The sequence below is a fragment of the Eptatretus burgeri genome, chromosome 3 (assembly GCF_056783735.1).
Source record: "Eptatretus burgeri isolate ZD-2024b chromosome 3, Ebu_testis_v1, whole genome shotgun sequence".
Classification (NCBI taxonomy): domain Eukaryota; kingdom Metazoa; phylum Chordata; class Myxini; order Myxiniformes; family Myxinidae; genus Eptatretus; species Eptatretus burgeri.
The window spans coordinates 85,301,369-85,324,819 of NC_140963.1; the positions used below are offsets into that span (position 1 = coordinate 85,301,369).

A 23,451-nucleotide genomic window follows, 5' to 3' on the forward strand; every position below is an offset into this window, starting at 1 on the left:
TTGTGCCATCTGGTCTTCCAACCAAATCTGAAAAGAGGCCGATTTAAGGACTGAGCACGAGTGATCGGGTAGAAAAATGCCAATGGTACCAGCTGTTCGGTGGGTTTATGGGGATCAGCACCAGGGTGAATGTAGAGTCTGAATGTGGTGCAATTATTTTTTACAGAACCGTTTCCTGGTAACCATCAAAATTACCAAATTTGCTCAAACTCATATAATTTTCTTTTTATAGAAGCTAGAAATACAATTCTGGTATTGAATGAAAGGTCTAGCCAACCTCTACACAAGTGTCCTTTACTGCTGTTGTGGAGCTAATTTACATACAATGATGATGGCACAAACATGCAAAATATTCTTTTTAAACAATTTTTCACGTTTTATATATTCGCTGTGCACTTTCTGGTACATTTTTGCAGCTCATTGTAGTGCCATTTAGTAGTAAATATATCTAGTTTATCAAAAATGTACATTGTATGGGGTGTAGGGTCTGGAAAATATTGATTAAGCATTGGTTTTCATGGTAACCTTAACGGCAATTTTGATGTCACCAAGCCATGTCAATTTTGATGACAGCCATCGTCACCAAGGATATGGGAGACCCCTTCATGATTCCTATTCAGAATCTGTTTCTGACTCAGAGAAAGAGTCATCGATGTTTAATTCCCGATTGCTGCAGTTGTCACACTCCATTTGCATACATCAGAACACACATCAGCTTTGTGACACCTACATCTCCGGGTTGAACAATCTGCCTGGAAAATACATTAAGTAAATGCCAGTATTGTTTCGGTTGCTGGAAGCAACATCATGCTTGGTACAAGGTGCCCGTCATCATCAATCATCCACCTATTATTAATGGGTGATACGTTGAGGTTTGAGACTGTTGCATAGTTCCATATGAAGGATTGATAATTTGCCCATTTGAGATGCAAACAGAAACTATCCATTGTTGATCGCAGTTTCTCATTTTTGGTGTACTTTGGCGCAAACAATTCGTACCAAACTAAATCAAGTGATACTTGTTTCTTTCCATAGTACATTGGAGATGCTAGTGATAACACGGACTCCTCATTTCTGGTTTGATATCAGGACTGTCTCCATGATGCCTGAGACCATTATGTAATTCAGGGTGCTCTTCAATGAAATTTAGCCATTTTTGCTTCCCTATGCCACTGAAGGTTGAAGTTGAATCACATCCACTGGCTGCATGAATCGCTGGTAGTATATGGCTCACACATTCTCTGAGTTCATTTGTCACAACATGCATTGAAACAAATCTCTTCCTTTGACATACACCAGTCTTTAGACACAGCTCTTTCAAGCCAAGTATCCAGCAGTATCATGGACACATGGATTTGTATCTCCTTTGTAGCTCCTGTGTGCAATGTGAATGAACATCTGAGAATCAGCTTCTTCAAGTTCTGACCAAAGCTCTGGTACTTCACTGTGGCTACCAAGAACCACCTTCACTGCTTGATTTATGTCAAAGAATCCACCAGCAAGATATACCTCAAAACTAAGCTTTGACCTGAGTTCTAACTTGATGATCCAATCACGTAGAAGTCAATTGGCAAGGTTTGCTTTGTTCTTTGCATTTGACAACATCTTCAGGTGTTATTTTGGAATCTCCGACATCTGAACATAATCCCAGTGGATCCTTTCACCTGATTTTATTGATTCCTCATTTGTATAATTGTCACCTACCACAGCAGTATACTGGTACTTCAGACCAAGAACGGTACACAACAGCTGATCTGAGAATTCACCAAAGGTGGTGCACTGAGCTGTGTCAGTGCAGATCATTCTGAGCTGCATCATGAGATCAATCATACCCAATGTTGGCTCACTAGATGCTGGAAGTTCAACAGTCGCATGATCTTTTTCAAAGCACGGGAGGAGGCAATTTTTCAGTGTCTTTCTGAGAGACTTATCTAGATTGAAGAGAGAAAGTGGAACTGGTGCTAATTCAGACTGTATCAATTCCTTCATATCAACATCAAGGGATTGTGCAATGATTGCCAGTTTGCTGAATATTTGCCGATCAATATCCAATGCCTGTATCACCTGTTTCTTTTTCGTAACAACTCCTTTGTTGAGAATCGTAAACATGCAAAGATTCTGTTTACTAATCGGATCGTGAAAGTCTGTCTCATCCTTTATGAGTCTATTGGTTACAAATCCCTCTTTTTGCATAAGAACATTTTCACGTACATTGCAAAGTGCCTCTGTTGCCTCCGGTGAACATACAAGTGATGTGGCAATATTTACAAGAGGTTGCTTATTAACTCGAGTAATGCCAAATTCAATCAGGAAAGGATTAACTACCCATTCATTAACAGCATTGATGATTTCCTGGATTAACTTGGATACCTGCTGCAACCTGTGTGGCAGTCAACATTCCTTTCATTTCTGCCACTTTATTGATTACATCCTGTATTTCGATGGATTTTGCCAAAACCAAATCTGGTTTCTTTTGGTACCCAATATTTTTAACTCGTAAGATGTCTCTGCACCTTGTCTCTAACTTATGCTTGAAAGAGCTTGGTGTGTGCAGAGTTCGGCTTCGTCCTGTGGCATGTGTTGTTTTCGCAGTTCATGGTAATGATTCAGCAAGTAGTTCATATCAAAGGCTTTGCCCTTTGCAAGTTCAGGTTCTATGTAAGAAACAAGCTCTTCGAATGTGGCATGTGCTGAAACAATTGCTGCAGTCTGACTTGCTGGCTTGGTATATTTACAGTGACAAGCTTTATGGTACCTTGCCTCTAATGCAATCAGCTTGCTGAAGTCGCCACCGATTCTCCATTTTTATTCGGTATCATTTCTCTCTTTGGCTCTTTTCTCAAAAGTCTTTCTGAATTCGAAAGTTGCTCCCTTCACCAAAGTCCTATCTTTTTTTGTAAGACTTTAAGCCACAGAACAAGCACAATGTTATAAAGTCAAATGGTTCTTGGGATCGTCTTTGACTTGTCGATGACAATGCAGCTTCTGGTTCGACATTCGACAGGTGACTGCAAAACCATCAAATTTGTTGTTGCCGTAAATGACAACTAGCAGTTCTTATGCCACAGTAGATCAGGTTGTGGCTCGATGAAGTCAAGTTCGTTATTGTGTTTGACTTGTATCAACAATTCCAATCGATCATACTGAATGTATATTTCAGCATCATTCCATATTTTGAGAGCAACAAGGAATGATTTAAGTCCTTGGATCGAGCTGTGCCTCAGTTTCTGTTCATCTACCTTTTGGTAGATGATGCACTTTCCTTGGTCTACAATAACCTTCCACCTCTTTGGTTTCAATAACTTGAGTAAGCTGGAGTCCATGGCTGATGAATTATATTACTCGTTTACCTGGAAAGAGAAACAGTAAAAGATGCATTAGAATTTTATCAGAGTTGTGAGCCCTAAACAATATATTTTGGAGAACCAGATCCTATGTGGTTTGTGTCCTTCATACATGAGTCAAACATGAGGTACTGCTACCATTAGTAATTCTAAAAAGCATTTGACCATTGTGCAGGAGACTATGGTGACAACTACATCATAAGTCAGTTGTCGGGCAGTCATCTATGTTTAGATGAAAGATAATGTTACACGTTTAGAAAAATACCATTTGCCGTATGTGACATCATAATGATATGCAAATTAGTCAAATTGTAATTAGGAATGCTGGAATTGTTTAGAGTAATCACAAAGCTTTCATCAAGTGCAAAAATTGTGTTCATAGTATATTCAACAACAAAGTTATTGAAATATGAACAATGGAATGTGCTTGCTCCATCACCAAAATTGCTATTAACGTTACCATGAAAACTAAGGTTTAATCAATATTTTCAATTTACATTTTTCAATATACAATTTACATTTTTGATAATATAGATATACTTGCTACCAAATGGCCCTATAATGAGCTGAAAAGATTCACCAGAAAATTCACAGCGAATACATAAAACGAGAAATTTTAAAAAAAGAAGAAGATTATTTGGCATGTTTGTGACATCATAATTGAATGCAAATTTGCTCGATAATAGCAATAAAGGACATCATTGTGTAGAGTATGGTCAGACCTTTCATTCAACACCAGAATTGTGCTTCTAGGTTCTATTCTATAATAAGAATGTTTATCGAGTTAGAACAAATTTAGTAATTTTTGGTGATCACCTTGGAAATGGTTCTGCAAAAAATAATTACACCATTTTCAGACCCTACATCCACCCTGGTAACGACTCCCATTAAACCCCCCTACCAACTGGTACCATCGGCATTTTTCGACCTGACCATTTGTGCAAAGGTGCTGAATTCATATTTGGCTCGTAGACTAGACATGATCGTCAATGTGATCTCAGCACGCAAAGGGTAATGGCTGCACAGCTCGCTTCAGACTCATCAGAAAGTGAATATGACAAATAATTTTCTGGTCAAGAATCCTCAGATTATGGCGATAGTCAAAATGATGATGTAGAAGGTGCTCGTCAGACCATACATGCATGAACCTGAGGTAGAAATTGGGGATGACCGTGCATGAAATACCTGGAGTTCACAACAATCGAGACATCGTCGAAGAAAGACTCGGCATTAACAACTGGTAAGTGGTAAATCATAGAGCTAGAAAATGGTAAATGTGGAGGTTAGTGGTATTTTGATCCATCCACTTTTTGGTGGCGGAGGTAATAATAATTACTAGCCGAAACCCCGTCACAGACGGATTCCGTTCCATGAGCCCAATATGACAACCAGTGGTGGCTCTTGTAAGAGCCAGATCCCAGTCGATGTACTCCATGGCCTTACCTAATGAGGCCTACAAAACGTCCTTGTACACGACATTTTTAGTGTACACTACTCCTTGTGAAGAAGTCCCCTGATTTGTGCACGTGTCTACTTTGACGTACAAACACCGTGTCAAAAATTCTCAGGTCACAGTACCGAGAAAAACGTGACACGACTGCTAGGAGGAGCACAAAATTGGTCCTTCATTATTAATATATACTGTAGATACAATGTTTCTTGTTACATTTTTTTGTGTCAAATTCACATTCTGAGGTAGTCAGCATGTGCAGAAGAGGATTTTACATTGCAGACGCTATTTTCGAGGAGTGGAATTACACCTCTCAGCGGTGACCGTCTGTCGACGACAAACGTAATGACGTCAGCGAATGGCCGATGATGTCATGACGTCCCAACGCCTCTCAACGGTGACGTCACACGTCGCCATGTAAACGAATGTAAAACGAAAAATGTTTATTCTGCTTCAGAGTTGAAGTTTGACTATTGCCACTATGTGCGATGCACTCTTACAGGTACGAAGTTTCTTTCAGTCCAGGTCACAGTACCGAGAAAAACATGACGTGACCGCTAGGAGGAGCACAAAATTGGTCCTTCAGTATTAATATATAGATTATTAGCTCTTGTTGGACTTCATTCAAAACAGGGGCTAATGGATTTGGTCTCAATTTTTGTGTCCGTGAGTGCATGTGTGCGTGCATCCACAACCATATCTCGGACATGTATGGACCGATTTTATTCATACTTTGCAAAAGAACAACGCATGATGGTGTACATATGCACGTCATTTATTTTATTTTTTTTACATCAGATCCAAGATGGCCGATTGGTCGCCATTTTAGTTGTTAAAAAAAACCCCAGTGTCAAACACGTCCTCAACCATTTCTCGGACCTGCATTTACCGATCTTGTTCAAACTTGGCACACTGATAATGAATGATGGCTTACATAAGCATGCCATTTTTTTTCGAGATCAGATCCAATATGGCTGATTGGTGGCCATTTTCTCACTTAAATGTGTCCCCAGCCATTTCTCAGATGTGCATGGTCCGATTTTGTTAAAACTTGGCACAAGCACAGTACGTGATGGTATACACGTACACGTGTCCCCGCTTTATTTTGCAATCTGATCAAAGATGGCCGACTGGTAGATTTGCGGCCATTTTAGCTGTGCATAAATATGGGTTAGCCCTTTAACTCCATACAGCAACATTACTAAAACAACGGGGGCTATTACATTTTATGTCTTTTTTTACTTGTTCATTCTGGCTTGCATGATTGATTGCTTAAAACTGTTGACCATTGACTACAAGTCAGATTTATTACAGCCAAAAGGTACATGCATAAAATCTGGACCAAATCACAGATACATCCAAAATATCAGTGTGACCTTCTTCACCTCTCATGCGCATAATTTTCAATTTCCTACTCATACACATTTTATAGATAGATAGGCTATGTTATAAATCATAAGTAAGAAACTCAAAAGTAGAAGTCAGACAATAATTATTGCAGTTTCTAACTTGTGGACCCTTACGACGTCATACGGGTATCGTCATGCATCGCGCACAGTTTCTCTAGCCCTGAACGTTTGTGCCCACCATGCCTGCATGCCCGGTCCGCAGCAGCCAGGCAGGAGCATGCGTCTACAGGCACATGCGTAACAAGCATTAAAATCTCAGTTGTTTGTTGCTGTAAAACTATGCACCATGGTCACAGAGATTAAACAAAATTTCAAAATACCATAGTTTTCTCCGTTTCTGTAGATGATCTATCTGCTTAGCACATAGAAGTGACACATATATTACTATTAGCCCTGCTTACGGCTGTATGTATTTTTACGGATCCGAGGTTAGAGTTTTGCCACAAGGGGAAGCACTCAAGTTCCAACCAAACACCCCGTCCTGAGACCACCGAGCACGGATAACTCCGCACACCGATGGGTTGCTAATTAACCACGAGTGCTGATTGGTACAGCTGTTCATACTACTTATCGCGTTACCATTTCCGTTGGATTGGCAGCATCAAAGGGGGTCTCATGCCTGTGATGTATACTTCAGTTAAGGTACCGTATCAGGTGAAGCAGAGCTGACGAGAAAATTGGTGGGGTAAAACTTCCCGGCCAACAATGTATGGACTATGCTGGACCAATGGAGGAAAAGACGTGACACGCTGGGTACATTTATAACACAAGCAGGTATATTACAACAAGTGAAGCAAAAGGACATGCAAATATTTACAAAAGAACAAGAGACACAGGGAAGAACTATACCGATATAACGAACTTACACACTCTTAACTTATACTCTACAAAACAAGTGCCATCAGAAACATACCCTGAGGAAAGTTAGAGAGCAAGAGAGATGGGAAAAGAACGAGGTGTTTGCGACCTCTCTTCTACCTTGTGCGGTCGACAGAGCCACGCTTCGCAGTCGATTAGGAGGTGGGAAGGAGAAGGGAGAAAAACTGTGGGTGCCTACGGTGCATGATTGGAGGAGATGCAATGAGGTGTGTGGTGATTGGCAGATGAGGTGCAAAGAGGAGGGTGTAAAGATGTGGGTCAGGGGGTTTTGAAATGGAGCAAAGAAAAAAACATGTGAGAAAGTCTAATGATGTGTGAGGAAGTCTGTACGTGCAAGTGTTTAACGAGCTAAGGTGATGCTTGGTCTGGTATCTCCCACTCAAAGGTGTGTACGTCATTCCTTTCCGTTCAACCGCTCCGTGACCCCAGGAACAAGAAAGGGCAGGCTAAATGCGAGAGAAGAGCAGAGAAGAGGAAGAGGGCAGGCAAGAGAACAGAGCCCTCTTTTATAATTTCCCAGCGGCGGCGGCATTTGAGAGTGGAACAGATGGAGTGATGGGTGTTTCCCTGTACCCCGAATAGCGCACAGATGTTTAGTATGGCTTTGGCCCCACCCAGGCGAGGATCTGGTCCCGGAAATGGCTTCAGTCTCTCTCCACCTTGGCATGCAACGGAGCTCCGAAAATAACATTTATCTGGTGGCACTCTCTGGCCATGAATACGCCCAATGAGGGCTGCAGTTGAACAAAATGCTTGGGCTATCCCCACCACATTGAAATAACCTAACGCACATCCGTGCCCAAAGCTAGACACCAGAACGTCAAGACCCGAGTTTCTCTGGTGGTCCAGACCACTCCCTTGTTCCCTGTTGGTCCCAAAAGGCAGTCGGCATTGGTGGTGATGGTGGTCGAGCGATGGGAGCAGTGCTGCAGCAGTGAGCTCCTGGCATGGCAATTTGTGGTGGTTGAGGCGTTATGGTTGTGGCGGTTAACAGCGATGGTAAGCGAGCTGAGGTTGTGGTCTGATGATATGGGGACCTTTAGGAAGGCATTGTGGCAGTTAGAGAAATGCTGTAGCATTGTGGTTCGAGTACGGCAAAGGTTTGAGGTGCTGTGTCATTGGATAATGGCACAAGGTTTGAATGCGAAAGGGTGTGCATATGCAAATGAGCTACTTTTGTGCAGGCATGCTTGCAATGCCTGAGAGGTGCAAAGTAAATAAAGAATGGGAATAAAGACTTAACTGAAAGCCCTCACAATGCATTTTGTTCCATAAACCCCCCAGACATTAGGGAAGGGTTATCTAAAATGAATACTAATGAAATAACTTTATGAGGACCGCTATATGTTGTGCACCATTGCCGAGGGGGGAGCGCTGGCTTCGCAAAACCGCAACGGCATGTTAGATAAGTAACGCACAAAATTACTGTTAGATTGTTAAAGTGGTGGCGATCATGGCGGATGCTCCATCAAAATGGTCAGTAAAAATAAATAATGCTAATTACCCTCAGGTTCTCGTGCTTTTCCGCAGCTGTTCTGTCCTTTTTCTTCTTTTCCATCATATTAGAATGATCTCTTATCTTCGCGGGGATTGTGTCGACTTTTAATTGCTTCGATTTACTCATCCCAAACTGGAAATACAGGCTGGTGTCATTTGAATCATCTTCAAAATGGGCACTGCAAATGGGCAACATGCTTGAAGCAGTTGGGCCATATCATTTTCCTCTGGTCAGTTTTTTTTTTTGGTATAAATTGCCTTGTCAAGGCTCATATGAGAGCAAACACACAACGCACAGCAAGGGGAGCATGAGGGAAGAGGGGCATGGGAAGGACAAAACAGTGGGGAACAGAGACATTTGGAGATCTGTGGAAGGGAGAGGGATGAGGCAGGGAACATGGGGTATACAAGATGGACACTACAGGGACTTTCAGGAAAGAGGGCAGGGAATTTGAAGGATGTGGGTTTGGGGTGGATTAACGGGGACAGACAAGATCGAGGATTTGGATGGGGGACGATAAGAGGTGGAGGTGAACAGCTGTTTTGAAGGCCTGGAGGGAAGAATGGGATTGAGCAGTGTGGGAGTTTGTTCCAAAAGTGGGAAAAAGGAGAAATGAAAGAGTGAAGGTGAGCAGTGATTCGTCGATTTTGGTAGTTTTACCAGAAGGAGGTTGTTGGCGGACCTTGATCGTCCTGTGGAAATATAGTGGGGACAAATCGCATACAGAGCGGGGGAGGGGGGGTGTGAGACCGGAGAGGAAACGGTAGAAGACAGAAAGACCACTGACCTGCCTGCGGTGAGAGAGTGAGAGGCCCAAAGACTCAGCCTCATCGTGGGAGACACCAATGATCCAAAATGCCTTGCTTTCTACTGCGTGAAGCCGAGAAAAGTGAGAGGCAGGAGCAACAACCCAGAGGGGAGAGCAGTACTCCATCAGGCTGCGGACGAAAGCTTTGTATGTGGTCAGGAGCTCAGGTGGGCCGAGGAAGGACTTTGCACGACGGAGGATTCCCAGTCGGCGACTGGCTTTGGAGGCCAGGTTGGAAATATGGCTTTCCCAGGAAAGATCATGGCAGATAGTGAGACCCAGAAGCTTGAAAGAAAGAACTTCTTGCAGAGGATTGTTGAGAAAGTAGATGGGGGAGGGGAGGGGAGGGGGTTACAAACGGTCCTTTCGGAGAGACATAGCGAGAGTGTGAGATTTGTCGGGATTGAAAGACATGTTCCACCTGTTGGACCAGTTTGTGATTTTTTTCCAAGGTCTGAAGAAAGGGAAAAGACTTCAGTCTGCCTGTATAAAGGATGAGGAATATCACTGCAGAGGGTGGAATCATCAGCAAATAGATAAAGGGGATTTTCCAGTCAGAGGGATCATTTATGACGATTAGAAATAGGACTGGGCCCAGAACATTGTCTTGGGGCATTCCAGTCTTGACATGGAGAGGAGATTAAAGGATTCCATTGAGAACCACAAGTTGGCTACAAGAGTGGAGGAAGTCAGTAACCCAAGAGGGCAGCCGGCCTTGAACACCATAAGCAGAGAGTTTGAAGAGCAAGGCAGGATGCCAGACTATCGAAAGCTTTTGTTAGTCTTTCACCGAGTTCCAACCATATTCGTGAGAAAGCCTTGAAAATCTACAAGCATTTGCACCAGGAAGAAGGTGAGTCATCATCTGCAGATACATGCGTACATTGGCATGACCAGCACTATTACTGCCTCAGTCTAAATAGGCATCGGTACATCATTTTTAATCAATCAAGGTGAGAATTTGTCAAGTGGTTTGGTACCTAAACCTTTTTTTTACCATAGTATATTTATAAACAGGTCTTATATTTGCGTGCCTTTATTTTAGTGAGATCTTCTGAAACCTCGCCTCAAATATGTGGTGCTTTACTGTACATATGTGGGCAATAGGTTTGGTGGAGGGGACTGAACAAAACCCTTTGCTTTCCATTGAAAAGCTTGCCATTAGTGAAAAATAGTTGACTCATGCCAAATTCACTAATACCGTCGATGTCTAGAAATACATCCCTCAGCATTTGCGTGGGACATTTGACTCCATTCCTGGTGGAAGTACGTATCGATTTGTTTTTCCAGTGTGTGTGTGCTGCCTGTGCAAAAGTAACAAGAGTAGAAACAACATTAACTCGAGGGGGAGCACTCGGGAGAGTGCAAAACCTCCGCTGCCAATACTGCTGGGTCACTCAAGTGAACCTTATATCTTATTCATTAAATATGTCAACAGTGCTGACAGAGTTATAGTTCTTTTCTCCAACATTTTTTTTTGGCGGGGGGGGGGGGGGGTTGGAAATCACTTAAAACATGTAGGAATGCAAAAAAAAAACATTTTTTTCTCTAACAATTATTTTTGGGGGGGGGGACCAAGTCCAAAATCTAATGGCATGATCCTTGGACCAGACCTAACCCCCCCACCAAGTTTCGTCGAAATCCGTCGAGGAGTTTTTCCGTAATACTTGTCACAAACAAACAAACAAACAAACAAACAGAAAGGGGTGAAAACAGTAACCTCCGATCTTCGATGGCGGAGGTTAAATATACAATACAATGTATATATACAGTACATTATGTATATACATATACAGTATATAAATATACAGTACATTAAATATACATTACAATCCTAGTACCCATTGACGATTCACATATTTACCTGCGTGAGAGTGAATGACGCTGCTGATGTCCTGCTCAGCACCCACATGTTGCAAACCCCCTTCAAAGTCTGTGTCACAAACTTCGCAGAAAGGTTCCACAGTTGTTAGTGAGAGGTTTTGCTCTTCCTCCAACTCAACGTCCATCTCAGCTGCAGACACAATGAAACGACCCCAGCAATGAAATGGAACGAAACAACAGTATTAGACAAGTCTGTGCGGGTTGATGGAAACGGGTGGAACAAGAAAAAGAGCAATCAGAGATTGCAGACCCCCACCAGGACTTATTTTGTGATGTGTTGTGTGGTGTTTGTATAGTTTTGTGTGGTGTATTTTTTGTGGCATTTGTGTATGGTGTGTTCCATAATTAATGAGACATAATTAGAACTGCCACTATATAAATGCTGACAGTGATGACCGGTTTAGCCATTTCAGAGTAGAAGATTTTTGATGATTTCTTTTTTTAAACAATAAGACTGCTGAATCATGTGACCGATGATGTCATCAAAAAAAATTGTGTCCCATTTTATCCCTAGATGACCCTCAAAAATTTTCATTCCGATCGGATGTAACATTCTATTTATGCAATTATGATGTCATAACGAAGGCACCTATGATGTAATAAAAAAAAATCACACTCATTCCCCATGAGGAGTACTTGCTATGTGCCAAGTTTCAATTTTTTCCTTTGTGCGTTTTCAGAGATACAGATGTCCAAAGCTTTTCCAACATGGCTGACACACCATATGACTGATGACATCACAATTATTACTAAAACATTCTACATTAGTCGCATCAATGGTGAAAATTTTGTCTCAATTCGACAAGTGGTTGCGGAGAAAAACATGAAAGTTCTGTGCGGACAAACAAAGAAATAGAGACAAACAAACAAACTGACCCAAATGCAATACCCTCTCCTTCGGCGAGGGTAACTAGAATGGCAGTCGTTAGTGCATACCTCTTCCAGGTTGAACCATTTACGTTTTGTATCCTACTGATAGGCTGGACCTGAAGCCTGGTGTTGGCTTAGTGGTTAGGGTGGTGGCTTGGGATCCCAGGGTCCTGAGTTCAAGCCCCGTTGGCTGCTGAATTAACACCAGGGGGTTGACTCAGCCTGTCATCCTTCCGAGGTCGTCAAAATGAGTACCAGTTTACTGGTCCCGGTGTATGCCCCGGTTAGAATAGGTGTACCATATCCCTGTGTGTCGTAAGAGGTGACCAGGGTTGGCGTCAGGAAGGGCATCCGGCCATAAAACATTGCCTCAAGAAAAAGCCCAACCCCTGCACAGCAGGGAAAAATGGCTGTAAAAACGGTCATTTTATATATTTTGATAGGCTGGACCTCCAAAATCTAATTGGCTTGTTCTTGTCACCTCAACCCAACTCGACCACCAAGTTTCGTCCGAATCCGTCCGCAACTTTTGAGATATCATGGTGTATATCTTTTTTTAGCCCGATCTCTCATTGGTGAAGAATCACTTTAAAAATAAAACAAACTCTTGTATCTGGATTCAGATCGTCACCAAAATCGAATCAATTTGTCCTTGTCACACACCCAACTTGGTCACCAAATTTCGTTTGAATCCATCCACAACTTTTTGAGATATCTTGTTCACAGACAGACAGACAGAAGAAGAGGGGTGAAAACATCAGGTAAACTAGAGGGGGAGCACTCGGTAGAGTGCAAAACCTCCGCCGCCAATACTGCTGGGTCAGGTCAGGTCAGGTATGGGAGCATGTGCCAGAACAGCGCGTCGCTGCGTCCACTTTCCGCCGGTACTCCAGGGGTCTCCGTCTGGCCATCCCCCAGGCAGATGCCAGGCCCATCCCCATCTCCTTGAGATGATGGTCAACCTGCTGCAACCATGAGGCACGTGGTCGGCCCACTGGCCTCCTCCACTCATGAGACTCCCTCGCTGAGAGAATCTGGTAAGCAGGATCAGCGTCGGGAAAACGAGCCACATGTCCATACAGCCGCAACTGACGCTCACGGACTATGCAGGTAAAAAATCTCATCCGAGTCTCTCTCAGCAACCGCTCGTTGGACACAAAATCCGACCAGCGATAGCCAAGGATTCTCCGAAGACACCTGGTACCAAAGGAATTAAGTCTCCATCTCAGATCCTTGGTCAGAGTCCAAGTCTCGCACCCATAGAGCAAGACTGGAAGTACCAAGGACCTGAAGACTCGGACTTTCGTCCTCCCGCACAGGTACCGGCAGCGCCACACCCCATGATCCAGTGAATCCATGACTCCCCAGGCCCGACCCAGACGTCTATTGACCTCTGACTCGCAGCCAGCAGAGACATGAATATCACTGCCAAGGTAAGTGAATCTCTCCACGACCTCAACATCCTCACCACAAACAGACACAGACAGGACAGCAGCATCCAAGATGTCACCGAAAGCCTGGATCTTAGTTTTGACCCAAGAAACCCGTAATCCCAGCGGCTCCGACTCCTCATTCAGCACCTCGAGGGCCCCCAAAAGGATGTCTAAAGTCTCCCCAAAGATGACTGCATCATCTGCAAAATCAAGGTCCGAGATCTTGACATTCCCAAACGATGCACCACAACTTGATCTCTCCGACATCCTCCCTAAAATCCAGTCCATACAAGTGCTGAAAAGTGTGGGGGCAAGTACACATCCCTGACGAACTCCAGTAACAACTGGAAATAAGTCAGAGATGGTACCACCACACTTCACAGCACTCTCAGTACCAGAGTAGAGTTCAGACATCAGATCGATCAGTTTTGGTGGCACCCCACGAAGACCAAGAATCCTCCAGAGGACATCCCGATTCACTGAATCGAACGCTTTACAGAGATCAACATAGGCTGCAAGCAGCCCCTGCCGAAACTCTCGTCTGCGTTCGGTGAGGACACGAAGAGCAAGGATACGGTCAATCGTTGACCTCTTTGGTGTAAAGCCTGACTGGTCTGGATGCTGGTGCTCAAGCAGATGGTGGCGAACCCTATCAAGAATTATCCGAGCAAAGACCTTGCCCGGCACTGAGAGCAGCGTCACCCCTCGGTAGTTGTTGCAGTCTTGGCGATCACCCTTCCCTTTCCAGAGTGGGACAACAAGGCCCCTCTTCCAGTCAGTTGGGATGATGCCTGTGTTCCAGGCAGAGCAAAAAACTGCATGCAACGACACGAGTGCAGCATTTCCACCAGCCTTGAGAAGTTCGGCATGGATCTCACAGATCCCTGGAGCTTTGCCCCGTTTCAACTGGTTCACCGCAGCCCGTGTTTCCACAAGCGAAGGTGGACCACAGTTGATTCGTGGGTCAGCAACAGGGATTGTAACACCCTTGACGTCCACCTCGACAGCTGGGGGATCAGCCTGGTACAACCGCTCAAAGTAACCGGCCCAGCGGGCCTTCACTTCAGACTCCTCTGTCAAGAGCCTACCACTCTCTGCTCGAACTGCAGTGCTCCGAGGGATGGGCTTGGATGAACGTAATGCGCGAATTCCCCTGTAAGCGGGACGAGAATCACCTGCCCACAGGTGATGCTCTACCCCCTCACAGATTCCTCGCACATAGGCCTCCTTGTCCACCCTCAGTGCATGTACAGTTTTACGCCTCAGCTCCCTGAACAGCTCAGCTCTGCCATTCAGCCTGGCCCTGCGACTCTGGTCAATGGTATCCAGTGTCCCTTGAGAGACAAAATTCTTCTTTGCCCTGCGGTGAGCTCCAAGGCATCCACCGGCAACATCAAGGACGGTGGTCTTGAAGGCACTCCACAACTCTTCAGGACCCCCCAAAGCACCCAGACCCCCCAAGTGTCCACTCAGCCTGTTCGCAAACTCCTCAGCTACTCTCTCATCCCTGAGCTTGGCAACATCCAGCCTTGACTGGGATGGTACCATTCTCCAGGATTTAAGGTGCAGCTTTAGAGTTGCTACAACAAGCCTGTGGTCAGTATTGAGGAACTGAGCACTCCGGTGGACCCTGCAGTTCTGGATCATCCTCCAACGACCGTCAATGAGGACATGGTCAATCTCCTTTGCCACACCGCCAGCGTTGGAATACCAAGTCCAGCGATGAGCTTGTGGGCGCTGAAACCATGAACCAGCCACCCTAAGTCCATGACTTCTTGCAAAGTCAAGGAACTTAGTGCTATTCTGGTTCATAGCTCCTGACCCATGGGGACCAACACACACCTCATAACCATCCCTATCAGTTCCAGTCGATGCATTGAAATCCCCCAAGACTAGAAGTGTATCTCGTCTGGGGCACTGATCAACCACAGACTCGAGTGTGGCGTAGAATGCATCCTTCACGGTGAGATCACTCGCCTCAGTCAGAGCATAAACAGAGACCAGGGAAATGACACCTAAGGAGTGACGAATCCTTAATCTCATAATACGCTCGTTGACCGGTGTTACCTCAATTATCATTGGGGTCAGTTTATTGGACACAGCTACAGCAACTCCTTGGGTATGGTAACCATCAGAGCGACCAGACCAATAGTAGGTGTAACCACCCACCATTATCTCGCCGCAATCCGGTCTCCGAACCTCAGAGAGAGCTGCAATCCCAATGTCCAAACGCTTGAGCTCAGATGATAACAGAGACAGGTGATCATCCTCTCTTAGGGATAGGACATTCCAGGCACCCACCCGAAGGGACCGCCTCAGGTTAACCCAAGGAGACCGCCGTCTGGTAGACGACACCTCAGCACCACTCGGACACACTCTCCCGCAATCTGACCCAGGGATGTTACCCCGTGGTTTCCCTCCTATCATCAAAGATTGGGGGTCCCGAAGGCTTTGCCCCAATCCCGTCATCCGGTGAGCTGCCCTGCGAAGGGAAGCTGCACAGGAGGTACTCCCACGGAATGGGTTTTCAGATTTTTTTGCGTTTTTGCGTTTTGCGGAATGAAGGGTTTTACGGTGGCCGGAGTGCAAATCCTGCCACCAACCTCCTAATAAGAAGTGACCCAACTGCAGGAGGACGTCTGCAGACACAGTTGGGCACTAGATATGGATGGCCGTTGGCTCACAAGGAGCTCCTCCGCCCTTTGACAGGTTTTGTTTTTAAACCTGCTGGGTGTCCACATCCAAACACCCCCCTCACCAGAAAACCTGGTGGTGGAGACGGTTTAGTCGCCGACAACCCGACCATGGAACAGGTTAGTACAGGTTTACATGGTACCTGTAGCAGGTCACAGATCAAACCTGACCTTAAGTGAACCTGATATCCTATTCATTGTAGGTCAAAACGGATCAGACTCTACTGAACCACGATTGAATAAACTAAACTAGATCGACGCGCATGTAGAAATGCCAAAAAAAAAAAATCGAAATTTTTTCAAAAAAAAAGTTGCAAAATTTGTTTTTTTTTCTCTAACAAATTTTTTTGGGGGGGGGTTGGAAATCACTTAAAACATGTAGAAATGCAAAAAAAAAAAATTCAAATATTTTTCAAATAGATTCGAAATATTTTTGAAAAAAGTTGCAAATTTTTTTTTTCTCTCTAACAAATTTTTTTTTTGGGGGGGGGGTTGGAAATCACTTAAAACATGTAGAAACGCAAAAACAAAAATTCAAATATTTTTTCAAAATGGCCACCACAGCGGCCATATTGGACTTTGGACCAAGTCCAAAATCTAATGGCATGATCCTTGGACCATACCTAATCCCCCCACCAAGTTTCGTCGAAATCCGTCCAGGAGTTTTTCCGTAATACTGTTCACAAACAAACAAACAAACAGACAGGGGTGAAAACAGTAACCTCCGTCCATCTTCGATGGCGGAGGTTAAAAATAGTTACACCCACGAAAAACACACACAAGCAAATGTTTTCTTCCCCTCCCTCCCTCCCCCTATTATGACATACACTCATGTGAATCACCACTGCACATGTTCCTCTCCTCCCTAACACGACACTCCAGATCAGAACATTTTGTTGTAGATCTAACTCACATTCAAAGGAAATTTGAGGAGGTTATAGAATTCATAAGGTATGACAAGATCGCTCAGTGGGAGCATACTCCCCTTTGAGCTGTCATATTTGTGTTCAATTCTAGAATGACTATAAAATGCTTGGAAACTGCAGCACTAATCACATGCCTGTGAGAGTCAACATCTCTCTGGCTATTGTAAGAGAGCTGCTTGAGTGCCAGACTGTCTGGCAGTTCACTGAGACTGACTGTCAGGGACTGCAAACTGCCACATCACTTCAGGACTGGCCTTCTCCCATGATATTAATTCCACCTGGGAATTCTTCCACTTTCCAAACTTCTCTTCCTTATTCCCAGATTTATGGCATTTCTTCTGCAGTTATCATACCCATATTCTCACTGTGGTCCACAGAATCTTGTGGTGGGGCAGTTTCCTTGAAATAACTGGCCTTCTCCTCCTGAAAGCGAAATCTGGCCAAAGGGAATCTCAGATCATTCCACAAAGCTCCCAACAAGTGTGTGTCCACTCAGGAGATCTAGTAAACAACATCTGGCTAATATCAACCCAGCTGAACTTTCACAACGGTCTCCTTTCACAAAGACCTGGTGATGCCTGGCCAATTCTGTCTCTGGTGTATGTTCAACCTCCTTCCCTTCTCTCATGTCAAATGGCACTGTGTTTGCTTCCAAATTATCCGTACTGAAGGCCTTGCTTCCTGTAGCTCTGCTACCCACTTGAGGCGTAGGGGTATGTGAGGAGGGTAAGGGTTAGGATGGCATGAGGGAAGTAGGTGAGTAGGTGAGGAGGTTGTAGTGGATGAAAAGGGGAGGTTTCAGGGGAGTGGGGAGGTGGAGGTAGACAGTTATGGGGTGGGGTTTTTTAAAAACATTTGTCATTTATGTATGTAAAAATATAAGCCAGAAATTATTGCTCCTTTTTTTTTTTGGAATTCCGAAATCTCCTTGTAAGGACTGGATGGTACTTTGGCAAAACTTAGGACAAGCTGACAAGGGTTCATTTTCGGGGCCATTTTGGTACTTTTCTACTTTTCGAATGCTACCACCTATATAATCCACTTCGCCTCGATTTCACAGATGTAAATGTGAGAAAACAAAAAGTAAAAATAAGAACCAATATACAATATTATTTATTACACTCAGCGTAGTTTCTACTCTTTATTCATCTGAATAACAAATCTGCATCCATGGATATAATGTAATGAAAAATATAATATGTACGACAATCAACATGACCCAAAGTAAAACTTTTCGGGTTTTCCCACATGCAAACGTGTATAATATCAGATAAGTCTAAAACATACATTACATCAGATTCCATGCTCATGCAAGCAAGATTGGTGAAAAGCTTTTGCCCAATGGTGGTTTGATTCAATTCTTTCAGAAGCTTCATCTTCAGGAATGACCATTCACCTGAACAATTTGTTGTCAGTTGTGTCAAATCGATTTTGAGTGCAGTTGCAGTATTTGGGAAAGTAGCTTCAATGTCCTTTTCAATTTATCAGTTTACACAAGAGTTATTCCAAGCTGCTGTTTTTCTCCTTCTCATTTAAGAAAGGCACCAAAAAAAAAAATAAAAAAAATCTGTGAAAAGCACTAAAATCATCGGGATAAAACTCTGACAATTTGGTTGCAGCTACTATTCCAGATTCATGATTCATGGAGGGCAAACCAATAATAATCCAAAACGATATGACATCCTTATATGCAGCATGATGTTTCTCAAGGCAAGTGACCAGTGAGTTGATGCAAGGAATGAAAGCCTTTGTATGGGATGCTCAGCTTCTTTAGAATGTCCAGCGTCAAGTGGATGTCGACATACATGTTTTGAACTGCATATTCATGAGTGCCACACAGGCACATTCCAGCTCCTTCAAAATGATCAAAGCAATCTCGCTGTTCTCCGACAAAATCTACAAGGGACGTTTAAACACCAGCGGCATCATTCACATTGAGCTCTATAGACTGTAATGTTTTACTAGTCAGGTTGAAGCGTTCTAAAGGTGCTGTCACACCTTGACGATTTAGCCAACGTATGCCTGACGTGTGCAAAATTGGGCTAAAACGCCGGCACACGTCGAATACGTTATGGGTAAGTTTGTATACGTTAAGAGCACGCTGGCATACGTCGTAGAACGCTGGCATACGTCGTAGTACGCTGGCAAACGTCATAATTCGCCGAGCTGTTAGACAAATTTTCCATGCTTGAAATTTCCCGACATATGCCAGCGTATGACTCACATGTTCCGCATAATGCTGGCCATAAGCTGTTGGCACGTTACGCGATTGTTGACACACGTCGACTCACGTTACTTGTAAGTTACTCATAAGTCGAAACACGTCGAGGTAATGTTTAGCATACCCGAAACTTATTTCTATACTTATGAGTAACGTGTTGTAGGCACGTTACGCGATTGTTGACACACGTTACTTGTAAGGTACTCACAAGTTGAAACACGTCAATGTGATGCTTAACGTCAGTGTTCCAGACTCCCTGTTTTTTTTTATTTTTTTTTTTCTTCAGTATGACGGTCATGTTGACACTTCGATTTCTAGTGCGGTTATAATATAATATAATTAAAAGGCTGCTGCTCAACGATTTAAATCATAACCGTCATACCGAAGAAAAAAAACAAAAAAAACAGTGAGTCTGGATCAGTGACGCTAACCATGACATTGACGCGTTTCGACTTATGACTAACGTACAAGTAACGTATGTCGACATGTGTCAACGATCGCGTAGCATGCCTACAACTTATGCCAGCGTATGAGGAATGTGCGTCATACGTCGAGTACGTCGAGAAATTTTCAACATGCTGAAAATTTCTCGACGTACTCGACGTACAATGACATATGCCAGCGTACTACGACGTATGTCAGCGTGCTCTTAACGTATACAAAACTTACCCATAACATATTCGACGTGTGCCAGCTTGGTTTGGCAAATTTTTCATACGTCGGCATACGCTGGCTAAAACATCAAGGTGTGACAGTGGCTTCACACTTCGATGTCTAGTGCGGTTATGATTTGAATCGTCGAGCCGCAGCCTATGAATAGCCTACGCCACGTGATCGTCGGCGATACACTGCCACGCTATGAATAAGTTGGACTATCGTTGGGCATAGGTTGTGAACGCCGACAACACGCTCAGCATTCGTTGGTATAAGTTATCGATATGTGATTAAAACGTTCTGTGTACGTTACTAATACGTTATGCATACGTCCAACACGTTATTATACACCCAAAAATTAAAAAAAAACATCAATAGTTCAGCGTACGCCAGCGTTTTACATACATGTTGATACGTTGCCATACGCTGGCTAAAACGTCAAGGTGTGACAGCGGCTTAACATGACGTTCCAGAATGCAACAAAAATTCCTGTCTCTAGCCTGGTCAGGCCAGAACAAAGGGGGGGGGGTTGTCAGGTGGGCCAGTTGGCATGGGCCTACCATACAGAAAATGAGGTGGGTCAGTTGGCATGGGCCTACCATACAGAAAATGTTCAATATCTTCAGTTCAAGTCCCCAGCGGTGGGAGATACTAAAAGAACACCTTCCTGTCTCACTGCATAAAATGTCAAAGACAAGGTGGTCAGTGAGAATTGACTATGTAAGAGCAATTGCATGGCATTTGGATCGTGTTAGTCATATGCATTTAGCACTGATTACAAAATTACTTCATGAGCAGTTTGAAATTTAAGGGCCGACATTTCCCATCTGGCCTGGGCCTATTACCAGCTTTGCATGGGCCTGAGCCTGCTCATCTGGTTATGCAATCCACAGGCTGTGCCAAGCCAATCAGCTTTTTCATCATCGACTTCTGAAATATCAAGTCCATGATAACATCCTAGCCTTTGATGAGAGCTTTGACTTAATCTGCATGACAAGACCAGCGAGTATTACCAAGTTTCTTTGGCAGAGAGACAATGGTGTTATTGCTCTTTAACATATACAGTAATTAAGCTTCTTGTACCTTGCTGTGGATCATGAAAATAAAACATATAATGCCTGCAGCATCTATATTAATAAATGTCAATGTGTGTGTGTGTGTGTGTGTGTGTGTGTGTGTGTGTGTGTGTGTGTGTGTGTGTGTGTGTGTGTGTGTGTGTGTGTGTGTGTGTGTGTGTGTGTGTGTGTGTGTGTGTGTGTGTGTGTTTTTTGTTTTTTTTTACAAAGCATACAATATTCTCTCTGATAACTCCTCTACCTCTCTTCTCTCTGGACGTATCCGGACAGTCGTTATGTCTGGACGGTGATTATCTCCATATGTCTGGACGGTGGTTATGTCTGAGCGGGGTTTGTCTCCAGACGTGTCTGGATGGTATTTATCTCCAGACGTGTCCGGGCGGTGTTGATGTACGGATGGGAGTTTTTTTCCAGACGTGTCTGAACGGTGTTTGTTTCTAGACAGCTTGGCTCCTGACGTGTCCGGGCGATATTTGTCTCCGAATGTAACTCGGCGGTGTTTATGTCTGGACGGAAGTTTGTCTACGGATAGCTTGGCTCCGGAAGTGTCCGGGTAGTGTTTATGTCCGGCCAGGTGTTTGCTTCCGGATGCGTCCGGGCGGTGTCCGTCTTCGGGCGGTGTTCGTCTCCGGATGTGTCCGGGCGGTGTGTGTCTCCGGACACGTCCGGGTGGTGCTTATGTCTGGACGGGAGTTTGTCTCTGGACGTGTCTGGGTGGTATTTATAGTATGACTGTTAAAAAAAAGGATTTTAGACGTTATTTTGTTTCCATCTTCACTGTTATTCTGTGCAGAAGCATTTTGATGACACGGGGTGAATCATAATTGAGACTCCACCACCCATCTGCCTTTCTGTCTTTCTCCCTTCCTCTCCTCTCTCTCTTTCTTTCTTCTCTCTCTCCTCTTTCAATTCCTCTGTGTCCTGTCGATTGATTTGAGAAAGGTGAAGTGCTTGACTGGCTCTGATGCTTCCAAGTAGCATAGAATAACCGAGTTTGTCAGAGTATTATCCGAAGACGAGTCAACTGTTATAGAATAGTATTTTGAAGCCTTTACCTGATCCTGGGGACCGGAGACAGCTGCTGCCCCGTGTGCCCTAACTTTAATTCGGCTAGGATGACGTGTCGTACTTTGAAAATGATGAAGAGGCACGGATGGAGACCACCCGTGGACCAAACACCATCGACCCGATTTCATCATCATCATCATCATGGACCATGCCCAAAGTAGGGCGTTGGTGCTGTGGTCGCAGTTACTGTTCAGCTGCAATCCTGGTCCGGTCACAACTCAGGAAGTCAGGACAGGAATTTGGAATTTGTTCATGCCTCACGGTGCCGGCGATAGCTCGCCGACTCTTCGCGAAGAACACGTGGGATATTTAACGTGCACCAACTAATGGCGTCAGCTGGAAAGTCCAGTTCAACGTCCATCCGAGGGACGGCACACCCATTGGCACTGATGAAGGAGCCTGCCTGCGAAACGACCCGATGCAACACCATCAGTTAGGGGGGGGGAGGGGGAGAGGGGGTATAGTGGGCCAATGCCGTTCATTTTATTATTTATTTCTTGTGAGGAAATTTTCAGCTTTTCTCAACACCTTGGGAAGGGAAGTGTGAGACAGAAAATACGCGAATAGGATATTTATGAAATATTTTTCAAACATAAATGTGTTCCGAAACAGCGATTATAAATCAATTTTCCAAGATCGAGCGATGGACGTGCCGCCCGACAGGCCGTTCGGTCGCCATGTGAAGGTCGTTCTTCTCCGTCTGTGCGTACAACCACCCGCGCGGCCTCACGGTAAATAAACAAGCTCACCTGAAACAGTAAACTGGTCCTGTTCAACATCGAACACCTTCCCGAGCCTCCTTGTATCGACAATGGCGGGACAAAACTGTTAGAGAGGAGGATTTTCGGTTTAAAATTTTTTTTTTTTTTTACTTACATTCATTACTTCGAATAAGGGTATTTTTTTATGTTATTATTTTTTTAATGCATCATTTTAAACGAAAAATTTATTTGATTTCAAAGCCGCCTCAGGATTGGCACAATTATTTTGAGGATGCCGTCCAAACCACCGATGGCCGCCACGAAATGTCGATCGTCTTATTTTACCTGATAAAAAGTATTAAACACGACCATGCTTCTCTAATTTTACATTGGATATAATTGATACAAAACCTGACATGCAATTTCTTCACGTTTGAAATTTTAAAACAATGATTACTGAAAGCCCTTCCACAGCCAATAAATACAACTATACACCCCAAATATTTTCCTTCCGTAATACGACAGAATAAAATCTTC

At 44.0% G+C, this 23,451-nt stretch overlaps 1 protein-coding gene across 5 annotated transcripts in view; it reads right to left on the reverse strand.

Moving 5' to 3' along the window:
* The window catches only part of LOC147030351 (uncharacterized), a 45,949-nt gene extending 22,695 nt beyond the window's left edge, over positions 1-23,254 (reverse strand). For 4 of the 5 annotated variants that reach the window (XM_085874302.1, XM_085874301.1, XM_085874300.1 and 1 more), the window contains exons 1-2: positions 22,963-23,254; positions 11,253-11,402 (exon numbers count right to left, since the gene is read on the reverse strand). In XM_085874302.1, coding sequence (XP_085730428.1) covers positions 11,253-11,397 — 145 coding nt within the window. In that variant the 5' untranslated portion in view covers positions 11,398-11,402; positions 22,963-23,254. Of the gene's footprint in view, positions 1-11,252; positions 11,465-22,962 lie in introns of all 5 variants that reach the window. The other variant, XM_085874299.1, reaches the window with a different exon arrangement.
* Between the last annotated feature and the right edge of the window lie 197 nt (positions 23,255-23,451).